This window comes from Hippocampus comes, unplaced genomic scaffold (assembly GCF_001891065.2).
Source record: "Hippocampus comes isolate QL1 unplaced genomic scaffold, H_comes_QL1_v1.1 scaffold17, whole genome shotgun sequence".
NCBI lineage: Eukaryota > Metazoa > Chordata > Actinopteri > Syngnathiformes > Syngnathidae > Hippocampus > Hippocampus comes.
This window is the reverse complement of record NW_017805002.1, coordinates 3,257,054-3,283,838: the sequence shown is the minus strand read 5'-3', so window position 1 is coordinate 3,283,838 and position 26,785 is coordinate 3,257,054. Positions and strand designations below refer to the sequence as shown.

Below are 26,785 nucleotides of genomic sequence, written 5' to 3'. Positions count from 1 at the left end.
GTGTCTTTTAAGTTGATTAAAGTGTATATACATTTCTTTTTTGGTGTTTTATAGAGCGGAAGTTCACACTATTCAAAGTTTAACCCAAAGACAGTATGCAGAAATTGAGATGTTGCAGAAGAAAATAGAAGACAATGTAAGCAACTTCAAATTAATGCTCAGCGGCTATTTTCTTTTGTGATTTTAACATTTCGCTTTAATGTAGTGTCAGCATTTGCAGGAGAAGGTTGTACAAACAGAAGGACAGATCAAAGCCGCAGAAGTAAAGGTGAGGAGAAATAAAGATGTGTGATTATGACTTGTTTTACTTTGACACTGGTATGACATTGTTCTGTTTGTTTTTTTAGTGCTCTTACCTCATGAAGAAAATTGGGGCTCATCGTAAAGCAGGGGAATATCAGAAAGAGGTTTGTAAGACCTACAAGCTCGATCATCTACTGGCTTTCTGCACAGCTCAACTTCTCACCCGTGTATTTCAGATTAAAAAGCTTAAGACACAAATGGCAAAAGAGCTTGTGAAATACAATGAACTTGAAAATAAGGTATGCTTATGGTCCTCTTGTGTAATAAAATAATTTTAAAAAACATGTTTAATGCAAGCCCTTTTTTGTTAGATGACCAGTCTGTATGATGAATCAAACAACCAGAAAAGACAGCTTGAAGAAAAGCATCAAAAGCTGGTTGAAGAGCTTCACGATAAATCTTCATTTGCAGCAGATCTTGACAACAAGGTTGTTTTTATAATGAACTACATTTTTTGGCCCTTTTGAGTAGTGGTTCCCAATATTTTTTGGCTTCTGTACTCCCGAACCATTCCCTGAGTATTCCCTCATTCAAATGTGTTAATGATTTTGGAAAAGTAGAATGTAACACAGCTGATTATTAAATGAAAATAATTTTATTTAGTTTCCTTAATTTCCACATTAAATTCTTAGGCATTGCCTTTTTTTAACTAAAAAATGAAATCTAAAAATAAATATTAGCCTTGAAAATAAATTTGTAATATAAATAAAATAGGAATATACATTTTAAAAACGGCCATTGTTATACTATGTACAGTGTGGGAGTGACGGCACGAGTGTCAAAAGTGATAGAATACCGGTACTATGTTTTCCCCATAGATAAAAGAGCTGCGATTAACCGCAGCCGAGGCTATCAAGAGTAAAGAGGACGCAGAACACAAGTGTCAACACAAGACGGCTGATATTGTCGCACTGATGGAAAAACACAAAGTACACTTTGACCCCCCACACATGTGACCCCTGCACACTTTTACTGCCCATTCAAACACATCCTTCATTTTGTCCTTCCTAGAACCAATATGACCGCATGGTCAAAGAAAAGGATACGGAACTGGACGAGATGAGGAAGCGTGAGACAGAGGCCATTAGCTGCCGGGTGGCTCTGGTACTGAGAACTCAAACCACTTCAGTCACATAACAAACCTAAACAATAGTTTATAGCTAAAGATGTATTCTTTACATTTTCTGAAATAGGAGATTGATGTCTCAAAGTTTAAGACTGAAAACGGTCAACTGAAGAAGCAGCTGATAACAGTGAAGGTGTTGTCTTATTAATTTCTTTTTCTTTCATTTTTTTTTTTTTTACATGCAATTGACTAACTTGTGTCTTTTGTTGTCAGGATAACTTTCAAAAAGAGTTAAGTGATCTGAAAAAAGAATTGTCTTCGCTTAAATTATCTCGGCTTTCCCAAGACAAGAGCAACACGGTATACATACATGACACAAATACAAGAGCACCGACCACCTCATCTATTTATATCCTACCTATATCACTATTACTGTCCTAATATTTCTAGGCAAATCCCTTCAACACACATCATAAAGGGAGACATGCAGAAACACCAAGAAGCAGGTCTTCAAAGATGAACGTGTTTGACTTTGCCCAGGTCAGTCAAAGACCACTGTATATTTTGCTGTAATGAAGACGCCTAAACTAGTCAGTTGTGTACTTCTGCATTAATATGTACTGGTGACCATTAAAGTATCACACACATTTATTGTTGAGGAAAATGTAATTTAACATCCAAAATATGGTTTGTTATGTATGTGTTAGGAATGTGACTTTGGATCCATGAGGATGTCAGGTGAAAAAAACCCAAAGATCAAGGTAGAACCTTCATTGCTCTGTGATGAATGGGGGATCATTTATCAATAGTAAAGACTTACCGTGCCATTGAATCAACTCTCAATTTATGCCCAAGGAACATCAGGACTCTGCTTCCCCAGTAAATGGGACAAAGCAGGCTGGCAGAGCAGAAAAAATCAAAGTAACTGATTGATCATTTGGACAATCTGAAATGTTTTGACTCCTCAGCATGCTAATGAATTGCAACTGCTTTGCAGACCTATAGAATAAGGACGCCCCCTAGTGCTGACAAGCCAGGGAGCTGGAGGAAGAGAGCCTTGGAGCTGGAACCCAAGTCTGACAGCTCTGATCCAAACAATGTTTTGGTGAGAATGTTTTTTATTTGTAATCCAATAACAGCAGTAGGTCAAAGGTAGTGTCATTTGTCCTTCTGATTTTGACAGACTTTTAAAAACACGCCAGCACCACACTTCTCGGTTTCCCTCTCTCAATGCAACCGATCCAAAAAGGTACCGGTAATGTGAATGTCTAAGAAAGAATTACAATTATTTTAGTAACCCAATTGCTGCATTTCTTTTTACCCACCTCCAGAGCCCCACTGCTCTTAAGTCACCGGGAACCTCCCTAAAGTTAGCGGGCATCAAGAGGATGCGTGACGCTGGCTGGATCGCTGTCAGTGACAGTGAGAAAAAGAAGAAAAAGGCTCAGGGGAAGATTTTTGCATAAGTAGTGTCTTTGTAGACACCTTAGATGCAGTTAAGTTTTCTGTTCTCTAATTTTGAAAGGCACATTTCTTATGTGGTAAAAATAGTGGTGGTGTGGTAGTCATAGAGGAAAAGCAGGAAGAGGTATAGTTTTGTAGTCGCGGTTCTTACGGTAGTATTGTCCTAAGCATAGTAATACTGTAGTCACAGATTGCTAGTATAGAAGTCATTGTGTTGTTCTTGTTGTGGTGTAGTAGTCATAGTTTGCAGGCATAGTTAAAAAAAAAAAAAAAAACATTAGTTTTTCACTGATTTATGCAGCAGTAGTTTTACAGTATGCTAGTGCAGTATTGCCACACACAGCGAGTTACTTGTAGCTGCTGTAGTAGTCGTCAGATTAATGCCTTAGTAAAGTTAGTGTTGTAGTATTTTACTACGTTAATAGTTTTGATCTGGTATTTGCATACTTTTTCAGTTTGACAGTAAATGGTCAAAGAAATGTTAACTTTTATTTTAGCAATCAAATGTGAACTGTACATAATTATTCATAAGAAATCAAACAAAGATAATAAATGCTTTATTTTCTGCAATGAAAATTTTCCAGTTTGGTACTTACCGTGAAAAGTTGAGGTCATACTGATGCTGTCAATGCATGCAATACAAATGAGCTTAAATATAAAATATTTATTTGATGAGCATTTAAATGTAAACACATTTTTAATCAAGAATGAACCCTTTCCTGTAAAATAAAAAGTAGGTGATTTAAAAAAAAAGGCATGTATTACTGACCAAAACTGTACTTAGCGTAATAAAAGTGAATGTAAAATTTGTAGATGAGCATCACCAGCAGTTCATGAAATGACATGTTGTTTTGTCATCACAAGGGTAGCTAGAGCCTAACCCAACTGACTTCGGGCAGTAGGCGGGGGACACCCTGAACTGGTTGCTAGCCAATCGCAGGGCACACAGAGACCAACAACCATCCGCGCTCACACTCATACCTAGGGACAATTTAGACTGTTCAATTAGCCTACGCACGCATTTTTTTGGCATGTGGGAGGAAATCGAAGACCCGGAGAAAACCCATGCAGGCACGTGGAGAACATGCAAACTCCACACAGTAAGGCTGCAGCCGGTATCGAACCCTGCACCTCTGCACTGTGTGGCAGACATGCTAATGAGTCGATCACCGTGCCGCCCATATTTTATTAATATCAAGCAGCGAATTAGTATATTGCAAGTACTTCACATGTACAGTGTTTTGTACCACTGAACTTTCTGGAAAGCAGGTGTATTGTACAGTTGACTCCTGCACACTCACGGTTCAGCACCTGGGATTCACATATTTACAGATTTTTTAAAAACTATTGAGGGGGGGGACAAACATTTTGATTATTTATCAGTACCTTTTTGAAGAATTTTATGGTTTCATCGTTTTTTTTTACAAATGTTGTTCCCTCTATGCATTTCAATGGGGTCAATTATATGTGAATCTGTTTTTCGGAGGCCAGCCTGGTCCCTGTCCCCCGTGAATAGCAGGCATCACCTGTACTTTTCAAACATAGACAATATTGGGTAGTACCATTCCTTTCCATTAACATGCCTTAAATTGTAAAAAATAGCCATTGAATTATATGATGTGAAATACATCATCGTGTGCCAGACTAAGATCCAGTATTTATGTTAAATACATGTTAGAGATACAATAGCTGAATGGAATATTATAGTTTGGTCGCTTCAACAAAATCGTGGCTTGTCGGGTCACAGTGTACAAATCCTGACTTGTCTGCTCCTATGTCGAATTCTGACGCACCCTTCTCTGTTTTCCCTGAAGCCTGTCATGAAAATGTAATACAGAGGTAAGATAACCTGAGATTTTCTTTTCAATAATTTGGTTCAAAGAACAAAATTCTACCTGTGATTTACGGCTGCAGCTGAAACACACCAAGTCGCTTTTCCTCACAAATAATTGGGAGTTCAGCTTGCCTTGCTTGCAGCCACCTATCCACAACAAAGGGGAACTTACTGCTTTGTCTTCTTGTGTTAGGAGGTTTCATGCATTTGCCACGGTGCAAGTCGGCAAGTGGTCCTCACCTGTGATCATGCTCACCAATAGTCCTATCACGATGGTTGTCAATGCCCCAAGGAAGGAGATGTACAGGTAGGACAGAGAGTAGAAGTCTGCCAAAGGGGGCCTAACACTGACACATACACACAGGAAATCAGATTATCATTCAGTATTGTATAGTTATAAAGCAAATGGTAAATGGGCTGCCACTTCAACAGTGCTTTTCGACCTACTCAAAGCACTTCACAATGTTACCTCATTCACCAACTGGTGACGCAGCACCAGGAGCAACTAGGGGTTCAGTATCTTGCTCAAGGACCCTTCACTATGGTTGCAATGGTGGGAAATGCCACTCTCACCACTATCACCAAGCCATGCCACCCCTGAACAGCCTTCAACTTAGAATGGGGACTGGGGGAATTTTTATTAGGTTCCTACCTGTTGACTACAGTAAATCTGTACTATATTTACTGATTGTCATACTAGGGATGTAACGCTACCCAAAGGTCATGATTCGATACCGCAATATGAACCTCACAATACGGTAATTATCACGATATTGATGGGAGTGTGGCGATATTAAAAAAACACAACAAAAAAAACCTCACGGTACTGTTAAAAAAAACAGCTCATGATATTGATAAGAAAAAGCACAATATTGTGTTTTTGTACATCATAATCGTTGTTACAAAGAAATAGGTGTGGCCCAGCTCATGATATTGATAAGAAAAAGCACAATATTGTGGTTTGTACATCATAATCATCGTTACAAAGAAATAGGTGTGGCCCGTCATTTTATTGTCATCTTTTCCTCCTGGCTCAGCAGCACAAAGTACCATAGTCTATGTAGTTCACAATGCTCTGTTTGGCTGAAGCGGGCGAAAAGTACCGGTAACGTTTTTGGACGGAGACGTTCTGCTCTTAATATCGAAACATGACGACGACGATATCCTGGCAATATCACCGTTATAGTTACACCGCAATGTCATACTTCTATTTGTACTTGAATGACAGGAATACTCGGGAGTGATCTCTTATGTCTCACTCAGGTTGCCAAGGATGGGTGACTGAAGTGGTCCGTGGCGCTTCTGTGGTCATGTTGGACTGGAGAGTGTTGTTGCAACCCGTAGTGCTGAGTGGCAGAGGGTTTGTCTTGTCTGCCGTCGGCGGGTAGAGCTGACCTCCGATCCCTACCCACAGTGTCAACACCAGGCTGAGGAACATTCCTGTGAGGCCTCCCTGCAAAGTCAACAAGCGAGTGCTGAAGGGCAGCAGGTGTGTGTCAGTGTTTTTTTTTTTTTTTTTTTTGTGTGCAACTCACAATTGAGTTGGCTGTGCGGAAAAGCATGCCTAATAGGTACAGCCCCAGAAGTGGCCCGCTCAGCATCCCAAATATTGAGAGAGCTGCCTGTGGACACAACACAATCAGGACACCGTGCTGTAGAGATAAAACTGTCAGTGTGTGATTGGCTGTCAGGTTTACCTGCAGAACGCTTCCCATTTGTGAAGCGACTCCAGCCATCCCAATGCACAGAGCACCAAAGAACACACCTCATGAGAAAACAATAGATTTCAGGTGAAGGAGATAAAATATGCACTTTTTTTTCAGAATAAAGAAAATCAAGCATGTGTGTGTGTGTGTGTGTGCGTGTGCGTGTGCGTGTGCGTGTGCGTGTGTGTGTGTGTGTGTGTGTGTGTATATATATATATATATATATATATATAAACAGCAAATATGCAAAATTTTAAGTGCTGAACTCTGAATATCAATCGACTGTAGTTTTAAGTTTTAATGTCACCAGTGACCACTAGAGTTCAGACATGTTTTTGTTTTGCTAACGCCAGGTCTTACTGTATCCTGCCCTGTCCTACAAAATGTGTCGGCCTAATTTTGACAAATTTAGGAATAATATGCAGGACAAATATAGTTCCTCAAAGTATTAGCATTTCAGAAAGATGTATTTTCTTTCTCAGCAGTTTTGTGCTGTTCTTCAATGGTAATTTTTAGGAAAGAGCCATTTGCACTGGGGAAAAAATACAGTATGTGGTTAAAACAAGCTGTTTGCTCAGGTTAAGGACATCAATCAATTGTTCATCTTCTGAAATGGGCAAGTCTGAAGAAACATTTTATATAGGTTCTATTACATAACCATTCCAGCATGCCTGCAGTAAACCCTTGAGAGGATAAGCAGTTTGAATAATGGGTTTATGGATAATGTGGAGTTCATGAACTTGTATTGTTACATCTTTCACAATACTATAGGCTCCTGGGTCTTTCATATAGTCTGTGTCACTTTACATCATCTTTTTCAATGACTGTTGAAGATATGTAAACCCAATTTATATATACTGAAAGCTATTGATCTTAAATTTTTGCAGCCAAAATTTTAACATAAAAATGTAAGAAATCAATGTCTTATTAAAACGATCGCAAATGTTCCAGAGACAAGTCCTTGATTACACAGCATACATTGAAACGGTATTCGATTCCTTGTCGAACGTGAACAAGCAAATCGGGATGAATGGTTGTCAAGGCCTCGGTTATTCGAGTCGTCAGGTCGTCCTTTCTTATCATTTTAAGACACAAAACACCTTTCCAATGAACGGCATGATCAATTTGAAGTCAGGGCAAGCCAAATTTTAGGCAAAAAGACAACATTGCTTGTGATATAACAGCGGCCTGACAAGACCACCGCAGCAGAAAATTTGAAGATACCGCCTTTCAAGCGAAACCGGTTTTATCTTGTTACCATTCCAAGTTGCTCAGATATGAGTGCTTGTAAAGCAACCTAGATCTATGAAACACCCTATGCAAATCAATAATTTTTTTGTTATCAATCTGTCAAGGTATTCTCATTACAATTTGGACGTATTCACACAGAAATAAAAAGAAACCGTTTTTTTGGGTTCCCTCAGAACAAGTGTACTCATTATCATACAATTACGGTAACCTTTTATCAACACTTACTCAGGCCCATGCTCAGCCAGGTTGTCTGCTTCACTGAGAGGTTTTTCCACACGGGACGAATAAAGTCTTCAACGGTGACTGCAACAAGGGCATTGATGCTGGAGGACACTGTGCTGAAAAACATAAACTCATCATGTAGCATCTATGTGATTGTTTTATTTGTTTTATACTATATATTTTCTCAGCACTGGGCCAATTCATGTTTTGCCGTTCCTTATCTGGAAGAGCACTCCCTAATGAATCAAAACTAATTTGCTCCCCCAACCTAACAATAGGCACACCTGCAAACAAAATGTGTTTGTTTCAGATAGCACTATTCAGTTGACAGGGTATAATTATAACTATGACTGAGTATTGCTTCACAAGAAAACTTTAACAGCGGCATTCAAAGGGGAGCATTCATTTCTTTTGCCAAGACAGAATTGTTGTGCCCTGTGAGATTGTATCAAATGCTCCGTCTGAGCTGCGTGTTTCCCACCAACGATCTAAAGCAATGATATCCAGACTTTGGCCCACACAAACTGTACAAATAAGATAATAAGAACATTTGTATAAATAACACCAGATTATTCAGTGAGAGCAGCAAAAAAAGGTTGGTCCTGTCTCAAATTGCAAGTCAAAATGATCCCACTGTCCAACCCATAGAATCATATTGGCACCTCCCATCTCTTCCCCATCCTTCACTAACCCGGAAGTTGCCTGCTATCTAACAAACAGACAAATAAATCGAAATGCAAAGCTCTATGAATTGTTTATTTATTTATGAATACTTCGTCCTCGGTGGAGGTCTGCGCTCTCCTTCGTTACATTCTAGTTTTAATTAAACAACAACTGTATTGAGGCTTTACACTGTAAAGCCTCAATACAGTTGCTGTAAAGTTTACAGCATCATATAAAAACAACATATAATTGCTGAGCATGTTTATCTGGACTGATGGATTGATTTGAATAAATTAGAGGTGAAGAATCTTCAAGTGGCCTATGCGTTCTTCAAATTTTGGGGGATGTGGCCCTTGGAAGAAAACGTTTGGACACCTCTCACACTAAATCAATGCATTTCTCTCTCCTTAGCCTCACCTCAGGGTGCCACTGTATGCAGCAGCCACAAACAAACCAGGGATTCCAGGGTAGACAGCCAAGATGTCCATGACCAGGTAGGGAAGCAACTGTTTTTTTTTTTGTTTTTTTTTTGCAAAGACATTGTTATTCAACGCATAGGCAAGCGCCTGTGTGATGGCCGGGTTGAGAAGTACCTGGTCTGTGGAACCGACATCGCCATTGGTGAACGGGTCGCAGTTCTTGTAAATGGAGAACATAGCGAGGCCAGACAGCATTGCCAGACTAAGAGTCACACACAAGCCCACCATGTTCACATACAAAGCCCTGGACATAGAGTGAGAGGTGATGTAAGGGCATGAAGGCTTCTAACTGATAATCATCGATAAATAATGTAGGCTGCAGGAATGCTCACATCTTGGCATGGCGCAGTGTTTTGCAAGAGATGTAGCGTTGCACCTGGGATTGGTTTATAGCGTAGACTGACATCCATGTCACGCTACCACCTATAGTCATGCTCCAGAATGTATGCCGCTTCAGGGGATCAGGGTCAAAGCTGAGTCAGGTCCAAAATGAAAGACAGCTTATATGTGGAAAATATTTGTCTTGGTTTTACAAGCTCCATTGCAGGACACTCCTAGGCCATAAATAACAAAACAAGCAGTCGAAAAACTGACAAATAATAATTATGGCGGGAACCGACAGTGCCTTCTTGACTTGTGCCTTTGGGGTGGGAGGTGGGGGGGGTGCGATCCGAGGCACATTAAATGGTGGCAGGTAAAGTATGTGCTGTCTCCCACTTTTTAACATGAGTTTGAATGTGAACACTGCCACACCCCTGTTATAAGAGAGTGCAACCACATTATTTCGGTTATTTATCTTTGCTAGCCCTCTCGATAAGAAGCGTGTGTGCGCGTGTGTGTGTGTTGGAATTGTTTTGTACAGGTTAAAGACCAAATTATTGGTTTTGAAATTGTTTCTCTTTGTCTTGGGCCTTGTGACAATATATTTGTAAGCATCACAAAGTTATATGATGTGATTGAGTAAACGAAGCACCACCTGTATTTTTTGGATTCTTAAATAGATAACACTTCTTTCCAACAACGATACTTAATATGCCCGTCCTTACTTAAATGTCTCAAGTCTACCCCCTTGGCCAGCGTCTTCCCAAATTTTGTCCAGGCCGCCCTGAAGCACGGCCCCTCTTGCTATTACGGCCACAAAACCGGCCAACATTATCACCATCTGTAGCACGTCGGTCCAAATGACAGCTTTCAGGCCACCCTGTAGATGACACCAACACTGATCATTTAGAGTTCAACCATTTTGAGCAGACAAGCAAAATGAGGCTCGGGGATATTCAGAGTGGCAGTAGAAACATTGAAACACGTGAGGGCGTTTTACCAACCAAAGTGCAGTAGACGATGCACACTGCCCCCGTAGCCACCAGCACTCCCCACAGATCCATCCCAGTGACTAAATAATCAGAAATGCACATGACTGGTAATTGGGTGTCAACGTTTTACCATGATCAAGTAAGTGTAATTATGTCAGTTAAGTTTGTGAGTTAACTGCTGAGTGCATTTCAGTTGAGTTGTCAAAGCCCCTGTAATGACAAATCAGAGATTAGTTTTTAAATACCTTGTACTTGTTTGAAGCTAAGTGTTGAAAACATTGCCAAAGAGTGAGAACTATGTAGGATGGAATAATACAGATTTACCGTTAAAAAGTTTGTTTAACCATTTAAGTTTTCCAGTTTTTTGGGGCTGTGGCGAAAATCTGTGCAAACACTTGGGCATTCAGCATGAGTCCGCATGTCCACTCTTCGTTCGCATCAGTGGTTAGCCGGCGCAATGGGTAGTTACTTACCTGTTATTACTTGGCCCATTTCTATCACTCCAGAGTGCGGTTAGCTAGCTAGCTGCACCTACACCCTCAAAATGCATCTTCCTTGGATGCTACATTTTACAGAACAGTTTGGTGTCGTCATTCAAATTCTCAAGTGAGCAGGTAACGTTGCGGGAGACCCCACCGCCCATGAGGAGTCCCAGAAGGCCGTGAGCTCACAACGTCGCTAGATCTTGTCGTGACGTGGAAAGCATATATATTTTCGCAGCTCATGTGGGGATGTGTAGGCATAAGAAAAGACGCAACATAAAGTAGCATCTGTTTTTCAATAGGGTGTGGTTTCCTGCATTCATTGGAACCACCTACAGCATCAATGGTGAAGACAATAGCTTGATGTTACGATGTTGAAGCCTCATTTTATATGCTTTATATATATTTTTTTTAATTCATACAAATTTGGCACGGTTGCTCATAACAGTATTCTCTGTGCTGCGTAAATTTAGAAGAAATATTTACGTTCTTTTTACAGAGACTTTCACGTTGGTTTGTTCAGCGGGTGCGCATGCATATCGAAAACCGAGCCACATTTGAAAATTTTCCCCGCTTCTGATCAAAGCCAGCAGATTCCCGATTATCGGGGTGAATCTAAAAGATTCTTGATCATCTTGACTGATTATCCTGTGGTGTGTAAAGAGAAGCGCCGTCACAAATTAATATATATTTAGAATCAATTATTCCATTGATTAACCAAATAAACGGATAAAAATGTAATTTGCAATGAAGTGTATTCCAAAAATGTTTTTTCCCCAATTACTGTTCATCAACCAATCACTGTGGTTGATTTAGTATCGTTTCAGGATTAAAATCAATTTAACAACTATTTAGCACGACCACACAAGTGTGATTGCTGAGGTACTCGTCAACCATTTTTAAACTGATTCAGTGACTGGTTTGGTCATTGTTTTCCAAAGTAAAAGCAGATGTTTTGAAATGGCTTATTTTAATGAACCACAAAAGATATTCAGTCTGCTTTCATGAAGGATGATAGAAATCACAGAATAATGACTGTTGAGATGTTTAAATCAAAGGATTTGGACACATTTCAGTTAAACAATGGCTCTAAAAGATTACTGGTACTTGATAATTCAAAAAAGTTGTTGATTAATTTTATAATTGATTAGTTGCTAAATAATCGATTAATTTTGACACCTCTAGTAAAGAGTGATTTCACAGCAGCAACTGGGTGCGCTAAGTGTTTGTATAACATGTCTCCCAAGTCATTCCACACAATAGAAAAGACAAGGAGAAGCGTTTGCGACTGCAATGTGTAATATAGTTACTAAATAAGCGAATAGTTAGCCTTGGTTCTTCTATTTCTACTTGTGCAGTACTAAAACTTAGTTTGTAGTCTTCCTTCTAACTTCTGGCACCACAGGTCAGGTTTGGAACTATGACAGACATCTGACATGGGAGAAGAGACTCAGCATTGTTAGTGTAGCTATCGTGATGTCTGTCATGTGCTGTGTTGAGTTACTGGATTACACGACAAACCGTAAGAGCAGTTAGCACACCCATGCTGATTTGGAGGTATTGTACAAATAAAGGCTTGACAATGCAAATTCCTCCCTGTCATCTGCAGTTGAGTTGAGTAAATAAATGTCCCTGGCCATGATTTGCTGAAATACAGCATGAGAAGTTGGGCGCACGTCATTGAGTCACTAAGACAATAGTTACTGATCACGTTTGTTTGTTTTGTCATAGTCTCAAACGGTCATGATTCCAATTACTCCGGCGTGTCGTTATGATGTGTAGTCAGTGTCTCCTGTCTTTTTTTGTGAAATATTTTTCTCCACAGTATCGGCTCTCAGTCAGGCTAACAGGAGCATTGTACTGTATTTATTTCCTCCATCTGCTTGTCGGGACACAAGTCACATACCTTCTTGCAAACCTCCCTGCATTAAGTTCTTGAGGCACCTCCCACACATCCAGTATAGCAGTGCTTTTTTGACGATGAAAATTCACTGCCGTCAACACTCCAGATCTTTCTACACTAAATCCCTGATTTTCTTTTGTCAAGAACTTATAGTGTGATTTCTAGTTTTGCTGTGTTGACAAAAGGAAAAACAGTCCAATTAACAACTAAGTATGAATTTCCCCCCAAAAAACAAAAAACAGCTCAGATTAAATGTGACTCATCAGAGATTGACGTTTTAAAGCTTTAAAATGTATTATTTGGTGACTTACTTTGATTCAGAGCAAGAGCCGGAGCGTAGATGACCAACCCGGTGTACAGGATCTGTTAGGAGAGGCCGCCATTACTTGATTGGATTGGAAACAACGCAAGCTTGCCATTCATAGTCATAGAAGATGGAAAGATGCTTCATTTTCCATCAGACCAACAGGGAAAGCAAAGCCACGTGTTGTTTGTCAGGATGAAGACTGCAAAGGTGCATGCTGGCTAAATTGTGTTGCGTTACCAACCGTCTGCGTGGTGTACATGAAGGTCCCAAGTATACGAATGAGGCGGCTGAAGCGCATCTCCAGGTACTACAAATGAAAAGTAATCATACAAGTTAAAATACCAGATGGAAGTCCTTTTTTTAAAACTTCCCGTTACATGTTTACTTGTACCTCTTTATTTTATACTTCTGCACTCGATGCTGGCTATTTGTGTCCACCTGGCTACCTTTTTGAACCATTTTAGCCTTGTTGTCAATAAAAATGTAATGGAGCTGGCCAGGGGTGGGGATTTATGTCTGATTTTGTTAGTTCCAAGTTCAACTCATTAACTACATCAATAATATACTATTTACATCCGATTCTACTTTTTGGCTCTGTAGTCTACTGCCATTTTTGGCGAGATGAAGCTCATGAAAACCTTATTTATGTTGCTGTTGTTTTCTGGATTGAATCTTAATATTTAGGTAAAGTAGGTGTCATTCATTCTAGAATCAACACTCCCCATGCCTGCGTGGCTTTTCTCCAGGTATTCTCTCCGTGGTAGTAAAATAGCGGGGAGGAGCTACAGGCTCCACTTTCTCTTCGATTTACTCATTTAAGTGTGTGTGTGGTCCGTCACCGTGATTTTAAAAACGAGCCATCCTGCATATGAAGTCAATTAAAGATCCATTTTACTCAATAGATGACAACGTTATGTTAATTTTCAATTACTGCTGCGTCTGTGCATGGAATGAATTAAACTAAACCAAGCACCACTACATAAGGTTGTACTGAGAATATATAAAACTTTCATTTTCGAGGTTATTTCACAAACTGCACATTGTGCAAACAAACTGGAATTTGAAATACTAGAAAATTAAAATTAATGGATTTACTCATGACTAAAATGGAAGTGAGAAACTTAATGCAGTCAAAGCAAAACTGCTATTAAAAATCTTTAAAATTACAAACAAACAGGCTCAAAGGTAGTAAATTCAAACAAGGCCTGTGTATTAAATATGACGATCAAATGATTGGCAACGACTTTGTTGTCTTTTTTGGAATCTGTGTTTTTCCATTGCTAAGTTTATATTACAGTCATTACGCTCATATTAGACTTGTTTGTCTCCCTCTTACTTCATAGGCACTTGTGATCCCCAGCCGGTAGAATAGAGGCACAAAAATCTCAGCAGTGACGAGCGACATGATGACGTAGCCGATGCCGAAGAGCCAGAAGGATGTTCCGTAGAGGTACGCCTCGGCCGGGGTGCCGATGACGGTGACGCCGGACATGAAGCTGGCCGTGAGCGACATGGCCACAGGTACCGCCGACATTTGCCTCCCGCCCAGAAAGAACTCGGCGCTGCTGTTCTCCTTGCGTCCTCGAAAGGCCTGGAAGAGCCCAACGCCGGCGGCGCCCACAATCGTACCCGCGAACACCACATAATCCCATACGGAGAAGGTGGCCACTGGGCCACCCATGCCAACCATGTTGACTTCCGGTGTGGAAGATGCCTTGTGCTTGATTCTTGAAGAAAGAATATCTCAAAGTAAAAATCTTGTGGGGGGGACCAAAAAAAAAAAAACAAGATTACAAAAAGCAGCAGTGAGGGAGAGAAAAAGTCCTTTCCGAGCTCATCGAAAACAACTAATAGATACACATACCGTGGAGTCACCAGAACTGATTCACACGGACACTCCTCTCCCTCGCGATATGTAAGAGGCTACCTGAAGACCATAAAGATTATTTCCCTTTGTTAATAATCTATCAAAGACAGCCTGGGGCATTGGTCCGCCGTCATCTCATGTGCTTATAAAAAATAAAAAAAAAATTAAAAAAAGCATTGACCTCGTGGTGTATTTGTTGTTGTTCTGTCAAAACAAAAGACACACCCTCAGTGAAACATTTCCCAAAAATGAGCAGCTCCAGGTTGTTTCCTACCTACTGCTTATCTCGGAAAGCAGCTGGTTCACCAAAATGATCTCCGCAGACAGTCATATATTATTTAATATCACTCCACAGATCATTTTTAATACTCAAATCATGCATATAGTGAAGCATTTTTTTTAAAACGTGGCCGGTAGAATGTGGTCATGGTCAAGGTACCTTTGTGTACTTATAACAAATTATGTGTACTATGTGCAAAATGATGATACAGTAACCGGCATTTTTTGGGGTGATTTCATTTAACTTGAACTAATGAAGTACGGTAACCCTGTGAGTTTGTCTGGTTCCATAAATGCTTAGCGTTAGCACATGCTAATATTTGTTGACTGACCATGTGAAGGAGGTTGTCATTCACTCGGTTTCCATGTGCGGTGTGAAATCCAATGGAAGATCAATTAACATCATTTGACAAACACATTTGTCTTCATGTGTTAATAATATCACTGCAGTGTGCTTTTGGTGTGAATCTCTCAGACAGTCATGAACATGGAGGAGAATCATGACATTTTGCGGCCTTGTCATAAGTGGCCAAACATTTGCGAATATATAATATATACAGTGACAGGTCTCTTAAAATGTGTTTGCTCATTATATACTATTTCAATCACGTATAGTCTATTTTCATCTTCATATTGGAAATGCTTGGTGCAATCACTGCTCCTTTAAAAAAGAAGTGATGTTTACAGTGACATAACGGCCAATTTTTTATTTAGTCATTCTTCAGTGGAAGCTGAAACAGTGGGTGGTTGCACATTTGCGTAAGTAATTGCAGATCGTTTTCGTCATCTCATATGTCCAGAGTTGGATGTTGTCCATCTTAAAATATCCATTCTGTCACAATGAAATATGAAATGATACAGTCTTCAAACTTTTCAGAAATTCAGAACGTTTGTGAAACAGTACACGGTCACCTTGCTAACTGAATGATGTTTCTAAGTGAAGGTTCACTGTGCTCATTACACCATTAGCCCAAACTGTCCACCCTGTAAGCTAGCTCACATATTTTTCTGTTTGCGTCTACCTGTATATTGTCTTTATTAAAAAAATAAATAAATTAAAAAAAGAGAAGAGAACATAACATCTACTTAATACAGTACGGTCGAAAGAATATGAAGTTCAATGAAAAATTTCTGAATTTGTGAGGGTGACTAATCATAATGACTAATGTGCGTTTCCAATGAACCGCACCTGAATGACAATCAGGTAACAAAATCCACGTGCTTTAAATGTCCTCGACAATGATTCAACAAAATTCTCGATAAGGTCATCACTGTACGTTTCACTTTATAGACTACCGGATGTGTTTCAAGTTTGAAATGCTTTTTCTTTTATGCTCCTGAGAGTAGATAACACATTTAAGAGTATGGCAACTTAGTGTGAAGACACATTTTCCCGGTTTAATGTTTACACAAATGAGAGACAGATTAGAGCATCTTTGGCAAACGTAGAAAAACTTGGTTTAATATTTGAGAGGCTCATGAGAAATATCCAATCCTTCCAGTAAAAACAAGGAGTACAAGGCCTCTAGTGCAGTATTTCCCACCTTTGACTGAGTCACGTGTATGTATGATACTGGAAAAATCTCACGAATATTTCCACCAAACAAAAATGTCACCAAAAGTATGTATTGCTCACCGAAATAATGATTTTGTGTCAATTTACTCACATATACACTTACTAAGTGTGGAATCTTTAGTGGAACACAAAGATAAAATGCTCTTGGATGAATTGCAAAAGGAGAACACACACAGGGTAATCAGGCCTTCTGTCCTTTAGTGGAAAAGCAGATAATTGTTCTGCACGTCACTGGCTTCAATAGCTGAACAAAGGTTACATTATTTGTCATCAATAACTTAGCATTTTCTGAAAAATTAAGTAGAAACGGCTCATTTCCGGATCCTCTCTCATGGAACATCTCTGGTCATAGAACATAGAAACTGGTGGTGATTATTTTGATTGGACACTGGCAGAAAATAATCAATTCATGTCATCAGCGTAATGGCCTGATTTCACAGTGGTTCCATTTGATCACAGACTGGAGATAAAGTGTCGGCAAGGCAACAGACGATACATTATGTGTATAGTGCACTGAGTATATAAGCGCCCAAAGGTTTCTTAGTAACCGTATTGCCAGGCTTCTCTCAAGCAGGTGATGCAGAAGAGAGAGAACAAATGCACACACTAAAATGACATCCTTTAATATTCTCATCCTTTGCTAGGTGACCCCGTGACTCGGACTCCAGCTGAAGATGAATGCTGCTGTGTTCGCCTGCTTCCTCCTCTTGCTGCTCTGCGGCTCGGCAGCACCGACTTGCATAGCCACCGATTACACTTTGTACGTGGAGAAGCCCGAGTGTGACTTCTGCGTGGCCATCAACACCACCGTCTGCATGGGATTTTGCTACTCCAGGGTGCGTACTGTACATCCTTGACAAGCACACCATCAAATATTTTCTAAGAGTCATGCTTTATTGGATAAGAATGCAAAGACTTCCAACAATGCAAAATCTCACAACGTGAACATAGAGATTGCACTTTAATCCAGATCTGCACTCAAATGCAATGTGCAAGTCACACACGAAAATGAGAGTATATGGCGCATAATGTGTGGTGGACTCAAGATGACCAACGCGGCACACCATACACAAAGCGATGTCTGTCATAGTACCAAAACTGACCGGTGAGTGGCCGCATGTTGCCACAGGGTATCTAAGCTGTCACAAAACACCGATAGTCATAAAGAAAGATCTAGGTTGTGCAATGACTGTGTTTGATGACTTCTGAAACGCATTTTATGAACATGCTTGTGAATGTTCTGATTCATCCAGGTCATGTTAATTCTCGGGGCGTTGAATCCATTGCAACTGGACTGTTGCGTTTGTCTTAAAAAACTTTCAGTTTTGCATGGTATTCTGCTCTTTGAGTAAAATGGAATGCAGTTGTATGATACACTCAATACTAGATATCCCAAATCTTACCTACACCGTGCGTCATTTTAGTTTAGAAATGTTTCCATTTTAAACTTGTGCTGTGGCTTTGTTTTGTGTACTTACACTGTGCTGCTTGTGTACGGTGAGCAGGACAGCAACATCAGGGACACATTTGGCTCACGCTTCCTGATCCAGACAGGCTGCACCTACGACAGGGTGGAGTACCGTACGGCCCAGTTGCCCGGATGCCCCGGAGCAGCCAGCGCCGCCTTCACCTACCCGGTAGCCCTCAGCTGCCACTGCGGAGCCTGCCGGACTGACACCAACGATTGTGCCCACAGGGCGGACGCAGGTGGCCCTGCGTGCACCAAACCGGTCCGACGCCTGTATCCATACCCTGGTGACTACATGCTCTCATTTTGAAGCTACTTTATGTTTTTCCACTGTCTTTTTTGCCATTGCATCCTTCCTGCTATGCTATGACTGTCTCAGCGAAGGCATGTGAGCCTCATGTTTGTCTGAGTCACTGACCTCGTTCATCCCCTATGTATACAAATGTGTTTGTTTGACTCCCAGGCTGATTATGTCCTCTTGATTAAAGCCTCTAAATAGCCTCCTAACTAAGCCGCGCTTGACTTAATCACATTTGGTTTGCTTTCTGTTTACTACTTACACATCCGGTCTCCTGAACTTTCCACAATGTCACCTCAGAGACTATATTTGCCTTGACTGCGAGACCTGTGCACAAGAAGCTATTATGGGTTGAGGGTTGAAGGCACCTGTCAAAATGCTGTGATCAGTTGTTACCTGGGCTCCAAGCAACTGGGATAGCATTTTCAGTCAATGCCAAGTGGCAAAATGGCTGCCCCTTGAGATGGCTAAAAATGAGTGGACTTTGCTGCTGCTGAATTCATATTCCACAAATGCAAGATTAATCAGAATGCCGTGTTTAGACTAGTGAAGGCGCACAGAACATAACATTGGAAAGAAAATGTTTGAGACGACTTGCCCGTTAAGCTTTAAAGTCTCTATAATGTGATTATGTTCTAAATTTGACACACCATAAAAGAAGAGTGTTAGGAAACTTGCCAATATGAATGATTAAAATGATCGATTAAAATAAAATAAAATGAATGATTAAAATAAAATGAGGTTTCAAAATCATGAAAAATCACTCAAATGCTGCGGTGAAACCACGCCCCAACCAACTGTCAATCAAATACCATTGCAACGACTTGGAAAAAATGGATACTTTGTCTCCTATCTTTCTCCAAATTACATGTTTGAGCTGCAAAATATATTCTCCTTCAAGATTCTGGTGATTTTTACTTGAACTTAAAAAAAATAAGAAGAATTCTTTCCATGATGTATAGGCACTCACGGCTGGCAATGAGGCACTCTAAAGCAGCCACGCCACCCCAAGGCCCTGGTGTCGGTACCAGAAGTGATCGGGTAGCAAGCTTGTAGCGGGGACTTGCGATGGCCTGCGCGTCTTGCCGATGACATCATGCTTTAGCAACGGGAATGTTTTGTGCATTTGTATTTGTAAGAATGTATTTGTATATACATTCTTTGTACATTACATACAAACAACCTTGCTGCCTGATCACATCTGGTAACGGCATCAGACAGGAAATGTCGGAGCATAAGCGGAAGTAACGTGGAGCTGTCTCACCAATGTGAAAGTGATGCCCTTTCTATTATTATTATTATTTTTTTAAATTCAGTAACTCAGAACATACAATAGCCGGCAGGTGACAAACATAAAGGCAAATAAATACATTTCAAAATATATCCTGAAGAGAACACAAATACGAAAGAATACGAAATACAAATACAGTCACACCTCGGTTTTTGACCATAAACCGTTCCAGAAGGCTGTTCAAAAAGCGATTTGTTCGAAATCCGAAACTATTTTATTAGCCCATGATGAGGGGCTAATACACTATGCAGAAATAACAACAACAAAAAAAAACAGATTTGCATAAATCACAACAAACACGTCTGCTCACTATGAACGTTACACTTCCTTGTGTACGGGTTTGCTCAGTTTGGTCGAAAAACGGTTTTCAGTCGTAATCCGAGGTGTAAAAATCTCGAATTTTCTGGTCCAAATCCAATTTGGTCGATAACAGAGACATTCGAAAACCGAGGTTTATCGAGTAGCAAGCTTGTATTTTAATATAAAATTAGAATACAAATATAACGAAAACCACATTTTGCGTGCTTTCGCTTTTCCCCTCGTGAGATGCGCACACTCATAGCTGACGACAAAGTGCTCTAAAACCAGGGCAGCAGATTATTTGAAGGGAAGATACATTGTCGGAATGCAGGCATAGCTAGCCAGCTGAGTATGTCGCAAGTACAGTTGCGACATGCACTTACTTAACTGCTGATCTGAATGAAGGCACTCCCGTTCTTTTCGAGTCGGGATACAATCATGAAACCTGAAACAGTGAAACCAGTTTGCTACATCTCCCCAGTTGAGTGCTACAGATAATTCTCAGTCTTAAATTTCCAGCATTATTTTCAAAGATGTGTAATGTATTCAGAACAAAAAATAATCTCTGAATTCACTTTAAAGGGTCTTTAAATAGTTTCACCAAAATATTCCCACTTTCAGGGTCTCAGTAGTACTTTTTATTCGGACAATTGACATGTCAGAAACATTTTCTGCTTGTTTGAGGCTCTGGCAGACTTCACTTTTGTCTTCAATGAGTGAAAAGAATGCTCTGTAGCAGTGGTGTCACATTCATCTTTGTCTCGGACCATATAGTAGTTATCGTTTTTCTCAGAAGGTCGTTAACACCGTGAAACCATCCCTTTTCTATACTGCTCATCGTCACTTGGGTCAAGGGTGAGCTGGAGACTATCCAAGATGACTGCGCAATAGGCACGGTACACCCTAGACTGGTTGCCAGCCCAATGTGGGTCACGTACAGGACACAACCATTCACACTCACATTCACAATGAAGGAAAATTGAGTCTTCAATTATCTGTGAAGTATTTTGGGGAAAACTGGGAGGAAGCCGAAGTATAACCATGTAAATCCCACATAGGAAGTCCAGAGCCCGAATTCCAAACCCCAACCTGAGAACTGTGTGGTGGATGTGCTAACCACACAGTTTAAGTTCTTTCAACTTCATTTAAAAATTTAAAAAATGGTTGCAATATCCCACCTTGATTAAAATTGAAAACAATTTCTCACTTTAGTACAGATGTTAGTGAGCAATTAAGTATACATGCATGATTTACATTATTTCGTGGGCCACATAAAATCCTGTAGCAGGTTGGAATTGAACCCCAAGCTTTGACTTTGACACCTATGCTTTATAAGGCAGGTCACTGATTTGGCTAATGAAGAACCAAGAGTGCCCTCAGTTTCCGTTCGTATGGCAGCTACGTAATGTCAGTCTCTATATTGGCAGAATAAATAAAATCATAATGACAAAAACTATTTAAAAGACACTTCTATGCTACAGGGAAAAAAAAGAAAGACAGAAAGTTCAGCAGTAACTATTCTTACAGCACTACACAAACATGTTTAAGTTTGTCAGGAATCTTATATACGTGTAAGCATTTTTTACCTTCATAATCTTCAAAATGACTGTATGTTCTTAATTTGCCCTGCAAGTCTGCATTCAACCACAAATGATTTTTAATTCCACTGTGGTGACACACAAGTCTGTGCAGATTGAAGGTTACATAACATAATTGCCAAAATCATTTTTGGAACAGCATAACTTTGCACTCCTTCCAATGCTGCATCAGTTTACCTTTCTTCCCATGTCCTTTGCCAATCACAACACTTCCTAGAATCCAAAAACACAACCTGCCGAAGTCATCTGAGGTCAGCAGTGTTGATGCTACAAAGAAAATGGCAGAAAGCATGAGAAAGAGGGCTCGGCTATGCACAAGTGAAACATTACCTCTTCTCTTTGATTCACTGCTATCTAGTATGAGTTCATGGTCCTTAAATTTTCCAGATACTAACATAATTTAATTCAATTAAATGTAACATGAACAGTGGCGGGCCGTGCATTTCAAACTTAGGCCTTCAGTGACGTCACATATTATGAACACAATACTGTATCGGCTCGTCAAGCAGCACTTAATTTCAGGAGCATTTAAAACGATCAAGTATGCATTCACAATTAAGAGCAGGAAACTACATTTACAGATCGTCAAAAATAAAAAGATGATTTAAAAATACGAAATAAAATGCCACCCAAATTACGCTGTGTGATCTTAAACAAGTCTGTCCAATAAATTGCGCAATGTCGCAGTTTCATATAAGACACCAACCAAACAATAACAAAAAAACCACGCCCCAACCAACTGTCAATCAAATACCATTGCAACGACTTGGAAAAAATGGATACTTTGTCTCCTATCTTTCTCCAAATTACATGTTTGAGCTGCAAAATATATTCTCCTTCAAGATTCTGGTGATTTTTACTTGAACTTAAAAAAAATAAGAAGAATTCTTTCCATGATGTATAGGCACTCACGGCTGGCAATGAGGCACTCTAAAGCAGCCACGCCACCCCAAGGCCCTGGTGTCGGTACCAGAAGTGATCGGGTAGCAAGCTTGTAGCGGGGACTTGCGATGGCCTGCGCGTCTTGCCGATGACATCATGCTTTAGCAACGGGAATGTTTTGTGCATTTGTATTTGTAAGAATGTATTTGTATATACATTCTTTGTACATTACATACAAACAACCTTGCTGCCTGATCACATCTGGTAACGGCATCAGACAGGAAATGTCGGAGCATAAGCGGAAGTAACGTGGAGCTGTCTCACCAATGTGAAAGTGATGCCCTTTCTATTATTATTATTATTTTTTTAAATTCAGTAACTCAGAACATACAATAGCCGGCAGGTGACAAACATAAAGGCAAATAAATACATTTCAAAATATATCCTGAAGAGAACACAAATACGAAAGAATACGAAATACAAATACAGTCACACCTCGGTTTTTGACCATAAACCGTTCCAGAAGGCTGTTCAAAAAGCGATTTGTTCGAAATCCGAAACTATTTTATTAGCCCATGATGAGGGGCTAATACACTATGCAGAAATAACAACAACAAAAAAAAAAAGATTTGCATAAACAAGTCAGGATACAATTCTCAGGAAACAGAAAAGGCGCTAATCCAATCACCGAATGCGCATGGCCAGTCTCGACGTAAGGCCCTCTAGCTAGCCCTAGTAGGCAGACGAGAACAAGTCAGGATACAGGATACAGATCACGAGTCTTAGACTAGATAGATTGGCTATTGAAACCTGACGCTGCCCGTTCATTTACAGCGCACAGGGGGCTGCTCTGTTTAATCTGAAGGCACCGAGCAAGTTTAATCAACCTGGCAACACAAGCTAGATGAAATATGATTGGTTAAAAACTCTACCATAATAAATAAGTTATTTTTCGAGTGGCTTTCAATGTTATTTAAAATAACATTGAAAGCCACTCAACTAAGTGGAAATAATATGACGTAAAGAATACAGAGAATAATTTTGTTAACATATTTATGAAAATAAAACAACAAATTTGTTATTCTCAGAAAAGTAAATTTGCTTTTCTGAGAATGTTTAGGCCAGCAGAGAAGGCCTTGCTGGCCCTCAGGGTCCGCCACTGAACATGAACGATGTACTTTAACTTTAAACTAATGTTTGCTAGTAAAGACTAGCAGACCCTGTTGATGTTTCTTAAAAGGATCATCCGGCTGGGATAGCCCTTTTTTTTAATTTCAAAATGACTTACATTTTCAGTTTTATCAATTCGTTTTGGACAAATCAGTTAATACCTAAACTCTCCAAACGTCTCTTCCTCGTCAGCTGAATAGCCACGCCTCCTACCTCTTCCCACGTCTTGGTGGGATTTAGCAGAGGAACCGGACACAATTTGTCCATTCAAAATCGTTGTACGTTATGTCCAAAAACGGCAATCAATCTGCACCAAATGTTTGTGGACATCTCGACTTCATGACCACTTGATGTGAATGAACCTCTGAAATGATCACGATTAACTTCTCCATTCCTCACTTGTGAGAGATTGAGGAAATGAGCAGTTTACTTACAAATTCTCTCGTGCCACATTTGCGGTTTTGATAAAGTCCCCTCCAGCCCCCATTCATCTCCCTCAGCAATTTATTTTCTTACTGTCCCATCCATCTATTTAAATTTTAGAACATTAAAAAGTTCACAAAGAGCCATTGTGTTCCAATACAATTCCTGTTTCCATGCTGCAGCTGTAACCAGTGTGTGTTTGTGAACGCAGGTAGGGGCAAGGTGAGTCTTTCAGTGACTTGCACCTTCTGTTGGAGTTCGTACAGGTTTAAACATATTTGCAAACATGTTTGCACATATTTTTAATTTGTAGGGAGATCGTCTGAGCCCTTTTTTAACTGCACAATAAACTAAGAAAATAATGATTTTTTTTTTTTTCAGGCTTGGTGTGTGTGCAAAGTTTGACGTTTTTGTGCATGTTAAGACCCTCAAAATTAGCCTTGTTTTCTTGGCAAACAATGTGTTGCCAAGGTAACGGCGCTTCATGAAAACTCACAAGCTTTGTATTTCAACATCATGAAGGCCTTGACACTATTTTGAGCAAATATGAGGTTGATCTGGTTAACCCTCTAGGTGGTGTTAAGGAATCTATTCCTTACTGTGAATTTTTTAGCCCCTCTCTGTTGTTGGTTCTGTTCAAACACTTGAAACAAAGAATATAGAATGCTGTTGAAGTCATTTCCTGCTTACTGTGATTACAATTACCTTTAGTTAAATTTTAGTGCTGACATTTTTTTTTTTTTTTTTTACAGAGATCTATTATGTAAGTGCGAATGTTCAACCCAATCAAGTGTCCCTTTTAGGTGGGAAAGGAAAACTGGTCAAGGTTCAACATGAAGAAGAGTAAAACAACTTTGCTTAAGTTATGTTCGCATTTATATGTCAGAGAAAATAATGCCTAAGTCATGGCACATTCTGCATTAGTCACTTTTATTTGTTCAGCAATGAACGAAATGTCTTTTTCCTTTGCTTATTTGTTCACACATCAACTTAAGTGTTTTGTGATGATATCAATAAAAAAATGTGTTTTTTCTTGTTTTCCAAAATAACTGAAACATGACTTAAGAAATTATGTTATCTGGCTGACGAAATACTTCTGTGTTCCTTTTCACTGCCACACCTTTGTCAGTAACCAGACGCTACCACAAAAGTTATTTGATTTGACGTGCTGTGTCTAGCAGCATTCATCCTCATGGGGGCTTTCGGGAGGACAGCTGGAGTGTATTATTAGCACGGGCGCTCAAGAGTGGGAGAATGCATGATGCGCTTCATCATGTGACTCAGTGACATCGCTCCCATCATCATGTGATGTCCACCTCATTGTCTTTGTGATCCTTGCTGTTCCCGGGACACCTCTGACAAGGGCTCATGTTCTTGGTTTAAAGCTGATGTCACAGAGGGGAAAGTTATCCTAGGGAAAGGGCAAAAAAAAAAAAAACGGTTTATAAAAATCCAAATTATGCAAGATGAGCAAAGTTTTGACAAATTTTCAGGAGCTGAGCCACTGTATCTTGGGAAGCCTGTGTTAACCTAATGGCCTTGAATGAGGTTTTGTAAATCAACATGATGTGGACTCCTTATGAAATCTGCAGCCATCCGCCGATGCATGTGGGCCTGATCTGTGATGCACATACATTCATCCATTTGAAAAAAAAACAAACAATGCAGTTTTGTCAGTATTGTGCTCAACTAACAATGGAAAGCATAAATTCGAGTTTACTGTAGGCCAGAGACACCTTATTTCTCAAGTGAGGCAATCATTTGAGATTCTATATGCACTTTGAACAAAACTTTACTATGACTGAATAGTATAAAGTCTAATTTGTACTAATAGGGGTCACATAAGACAACTCCAACGCAAAGAAAACGAGCACTTTCTTGCTTATGCCATTCACCCAATTATTTCAACAAAAGCACCTGCGTTTTTACAGGAGTCAAACCTGACGCGCCTTTCTCGCCAAACCTGAAAGGAATACTGTTCAACCCAATAATTTTCTACATTCTAACATATTGCAAATAACTGGCAAAATGTTTCTTGTGTAAGGCAGTATGAAAATGTAGAAGCACATTTGGAAGATTGCAATAAAACAAAAAGTCCTACCTACGTGTTTGTATGCCTTTTTCTGCAGCAGAATACTCTATATACAATGAATAGAATGGCAAGATATGAAGGTCAGGGGCTCACTATCGTTACCATTTTGTGAAATTGATTATTTACAGCAGTGTCACATTTGTGTCTGTAAACATTCAGATCAGTCAAAGTTATCAAAGTCAAAGTGAACATGACTTGCTTGCACTGAACACTTTTTTTTTTTTTTTTTTTTTAAGAGCCAAGCCCCGTCAAGCTATTCATTCCATTGGCGGAACAGTTTAAAAGATCGCTTTGTGATCCAATGTCAGTGGGATAAAAGCAGCCAATCGACGTCGTGTAGGCAAACTAGCGAGGCGTTGATTGGTTATCTACAGGCGAAAGGGCGGACTTGTCGGATTCGTCCCGCGTCGCTGCGCGAAGCAAAAAACTGTCACGGAGAGCCGGGATTTGCAAGCAGGGCCTTACAAAACTCGCCGTGTCGCTCCCGTTGTCTGTCAAACGTTGCCTCGGCAACGCGCGACTGTCTGGAAGTGATCCGATCCGCTGCC

At 39.9% G+C, this 26,785-nt stretch overlaps 3 protein-coding genes and 1 long non-coding RNA gene across 4 annotated transcripts in view; 2 read left to right on the top strand and 2 right to left on the bottom strand.

Annotated features, from left to right (window-relative positions):
* sycp1 (synaptonemal complex protein 1) overlaps positions 1 to 3,242 on the top strand; it is a 28,336-nt gene extending 25,094 nt beyond the window's left edge. The window contains exons 33-47 of the mRNA XM_019856187.1: positions 55 to 136; positions 206 to 268; positions 348 to 407; positions 480 to 542; positions 615 to 731; positions 1,122 to 1,232; positions 1,315 to 1,407; positions 1,497 to 1,562; positions 1,643 to 1,729; positions 1,820 to 1,909; positions 2,077 to 2,130; positions 2,225 to 2,290; positions 2,367 to 2,474; positions 2,553 to 2,618; positions 2,701 to 3,242. Coding sequence (XP_019711746.1) covers positions 55 to 136; positions 206 to 268; positions 348 to 407; positions 480 to 542; positions 615 to 731; positions 1,122 to 1,232; positions 1,315 to 1,407; positions 1,497 to 1,562; positions 1,643 to 1,729; positions 1,820 to 1,909; positions 2,077 to 2,130; positions 2,225 to 2,290; positions 2,367 to 2,474; positions 2,553 to 2,618; positions 2,701 to 2,835 — 1,261 coding nt within the window. The 3' untranslated portion in view covers positions 2,836 to 3,242. The remainder of the gene's footprint in view (positions 1 to 54; positions 137 to 205; positions 269 to 347; positions 408 to 479; positions 543 to 614; positions 732 to 1,121; positions 1,233 to 1,314; positions 1,408 to 1,496; positions 1,563 to 1,642; positions 1,730 to 1,819; positions 1,910 to 2,076; positions 2,131 to 2,224; positions 2,291 to 2,366; positions 2,475 to 2,552; positions 2,619 to 2,700) is intronic.
* A 685-nt stretch (positions 3,243 to 3,927) lies between these two features.
* On the bottom strand, positions 3,928 to 15,468 carry slc5a8l (solute carrier family 5 member 8, like). The gene is made up of 15 exons (XM_019855904.1): positions 14,330 to 15,468; positions 13,235 to 13,300; positions 12,998 to 13,049; positions 10,314 to 10,381; positions 10,035 to 10,189; positions 9,321 to 9,461; positions 9,103 to 9,232; positions 8,927 to 9,015; positions 7,850 to 7,962; positions 6,365 to 6,432; positions 6,203 to 6,289; positions 5,927 to 6,120; positions 4,908 to 5,014; positions 4,729 to 4,814; positions 3,928 to 4,648 (listed from the first exon to the last, which is right to left on the bottom strand). The coding sequence occupies exons 1-15, from the start codon at positions 14,681 to 14,683 to the stop codon at positions 4,535 to 4,537; spliced, it is 1,824 nt and encodes a 607-aa protein (XP_019711463.1). The 5' UTR covers positions 14,684 to 15,468; the 3' UTR covers positions 3,928 to 4,534.
* Positions 15,469 to 17,247: 1,779 nt separating this feature from the next.
* tshba (thyroid stimulating hormone subunit beta a) lies at positions 17,248 to 18,687 on the top strand. Its single transcript, XM_019856037.1, has 3 exons — positions 17,248 to 17,289; positions 17,360 to 17,551; positions 18,221 to 18,687. The coding sequence occupies exons 2-3, from the start codon at positions 17,390 to 17,392 to the stop codon at positions 18,491 to 18,493; spliced, it is 435 nt and encodes a 144-aa protein (XP_019711596.1). The 5' UTR covers positions 17,248 to 17,289; positions 17,360 to 17,389; the 3' UTR covers positions 18,494 to 18,687.
* Positions 18,688 to 25,250: 6,563 nt separating this feature from the next.
* Positions 25,251 to 26,401, bottom strand: LOC109507085 (uncharacterized). Its single transcript, XR_002166406.1, has 3 exons — positions 26,251 to 26,401; positions 25,676 to 25,764; positions 25,251 to 25,556 (listed from the first exon to the last, which is right to left on the bottom strand). It is a non-coding gene; the product is annotated as an uncharacterized LOC109507085 (long non-coding RNA).
* Positions 26,402 to 26,785: the final 384 nt, after the last annotated feature.

Excerpts from the sequence above, each read along its gene's own strand:
- slc5a8l (XM_019855904.1), bottom strand. The coding sequence starts at position 14,683 with ATGGTTGGCATGGGTGGCCCAGTGGCCACCTTCTCCGTATGGGATTAT. Across the intron at positions 9,462-10,034 it reads GGTAGACTTGAGACATTTAA|CTTTGACCCTGATCCCCTGA; the intron begins GTAAGGACGGGC and ends GACCTGACTCAG. Across the intron at positions 9,233-9,320 it reads ACACTGCGCCATGCCAAGAT|GGCTTTGTATGTGAACATGG; the intron begins GTGAGCATTCCT and ends CTCTATGTCCAG.
- tshba (XM_019856037.1), top strand. The coding sequence starts at position 17,390 with ATGAATGCTGCTGTGTTCGCCTGCTTCCTCCTCTTGCTGCTCTGCGGC. Across the intron at positions 17,552-18,220 it reads TGGGATTTTGCTACTCCAGG|GACAGCAACATCAGGGACAC; the intron begins GTGCGTACTGTA and ends TACGGTGAGCAG.